Source organism: Microtus ochrogaster, chromosome 24 (assembly GCF_000317375.1).
Source record: "Microtus ochrogaster isolate Prairie Vole_2 chromosome 24, MicOch1.0, whole genome shotgun sequence".
Lineage (NCBI taxonomy): Eukaryota > Metazoa > Chordata > Mammalia > Rodentia > Cricetidae > Microtus > Microtus ochrogaster.
This window is the reverse complement of record NC_022024.1, coordinates 5,365,862-5,367,636: the sequence shown is the minus strand read 5'-3', so window position 1 is coordinate 5,367,636 and position 1,775 is coordinate 5,365,862. Positions and strand designations below refer to the sequence as shown.

Genomic DNA, 1,775 nt, shown 5'->3' with positions numbered 1-1,775 from the left:
TGAGAATACAGCTGTGGGCAAGACCAGAGGAAACCAACATTCCCGAGAACACCATGTTGTGTTACATGTCACAGTACCCATCAGGCCACTGACAAAAAGCTGACTGCCAAAACAATGTTACTCTAGAAAAATAAATACCTGCTAGGGATTGTGACTAACGCTATAGAAAGAGAGGCCAAACATATTCGTCACCATCCCTTGTTGGTACTAGAGAGTCAATTCTAAGTTTAGAAAAAAAAAGCCGCAGTTCTGAGTTATTTTTTTTTTCATCTGTCCATCTTTGTTTGCTCTAATCAGTCTCAGTCTGGTAAAAGAAACTTAAGTTTCCAAGATCCAAACGTCTTTCTCGATAACAGGATAACATGCTTGTTAAGTACCTGTATTCATTGGGAAACTATTCAACTACTCAATGATGATAATAATTGGTGATGATAATTGAGCTTATTGCAAGAGCTTGCTGGGAATGAATTATTTTACTGAATTCTCACAACAGCTAAGTTAGAGTCTACTACCCTTGTTTTAGGGATGAGCAACTGGGACTCAGCACATGAATAACTGTGCGAAGTGGTGGACCCAAATTGGACCCTCAGCCTTTCTTAGTGCAAATTTCATGCTCTCCACTAGTAAGCTAAAGCACTCACCTCTTAAGGTGTGTCTTCCCTCAGAAATTCAAGCTGGAATCCAGATGCCTCCTTCCTCCTGCAGAGGATTTAGGACAGTTAAAATTCATTAAACAGCTTAAATATTTCAATATTTAAAAAAATAGAGACCACAACACCTCTGACCCAGAGGATACCAAATATTTTGCTTCAGAATAGAGTATGTTTGTGTCTGTGCTTAAGACAGTGAAAATTATGCCCGTACCCACTGCATGAAAAGTCAGCCCTTGCTATTTCCAGTGAGCTGCTTACAGCCAGACCTTTTGGAATACAAATACTCTATTATGCAGCACTTTCTACCAGTAGCACAATTGTTCCACTCCATATGTTCTTCCTCTAGGTGTCTAATGAGTTCCTACATATGAAAAATGACAAGAGAGCCTATCTCAGGAACCATTCCAGGAACAGTGGCATATGGAAACAGTGTTTTCAAGCCCCTTGCCATGATTTCTAGGCAAAGCAGCAAGAAGACCTGGCAGAGATTACAGTTATCATTCCTGGCTGCTAAGTTCATCCACCACACCTGCTGCAAGTCTCAATCAATTCCATCCGGCTTCGGGCTGGCCGTCATGATAGGAGATAAGCTGGATCCACCCTTTATGTGTTTTCCACCCCACACTGAACATTTCTCTGCCACTCAGTTCTGTACCAGGAATCAGCACTGCCTTTGCAATCAGTGCATCTAACGAACATGGAATCATTTTTAAAATTCTCTTGTATTTCAAACTATTTGATCTTCTGATAGTCCTGAATATACTTACATTGTCTCAGCTAAAACATTTCCAGATCTATAGCTCTTCTTCTTTTTTTTTTTCTGTTCTGATGCAGACACCTTGAAACCGATTAGATTAGGTGGCACAAAGATATATGGCATAGTAGTTTGAATGAGGATGGCCCCATGCGCTCATGTATTTGAATGCTTGATCAAGAGGGAGTGGAATAGAACTCTTAGAAAGGATTACAAGGATTAGGACGCATGTTGGAGGATTTGTCATTGGGGGTGGAATTTGAGGTTTCAAAAGCCCATATTTGACCCAGTGCTGCGCTCTAGCTCTCTAGCGCTCCCTCCCTCCCTCCCTCTCTCTGTCTCTCTGTCTCTGTCTCTCTCTCTCTCTC

At 41.4% G+C, this 1,775-nt stretch overlaps 1 protein-coding gene across 1 annotated transcript in view; it reads right to left on the bottom strand.

The window, feature by feature from the left end:
* Positions 1–655: 655 nt before the first annotated feature.
* Positions 656–1,775, bottom strand: part of Fam19a2 (family with sequence similarity 19 member A2, C-C motif chemokine like) — a 461,704-nt gene continuing 460,584 nt past the window's right edge. Inside the window, exon 5 of the mRNA XM_026784566.1 lies at positions 656–699. Coding sequence (XP_026640367.1) covers positions 670–699 — 30 coding nt within the window. The 3' untranslated portion in view covers positions 656–669. The remainder of the gene's footprint in view (positions 700–1,775) is intronic.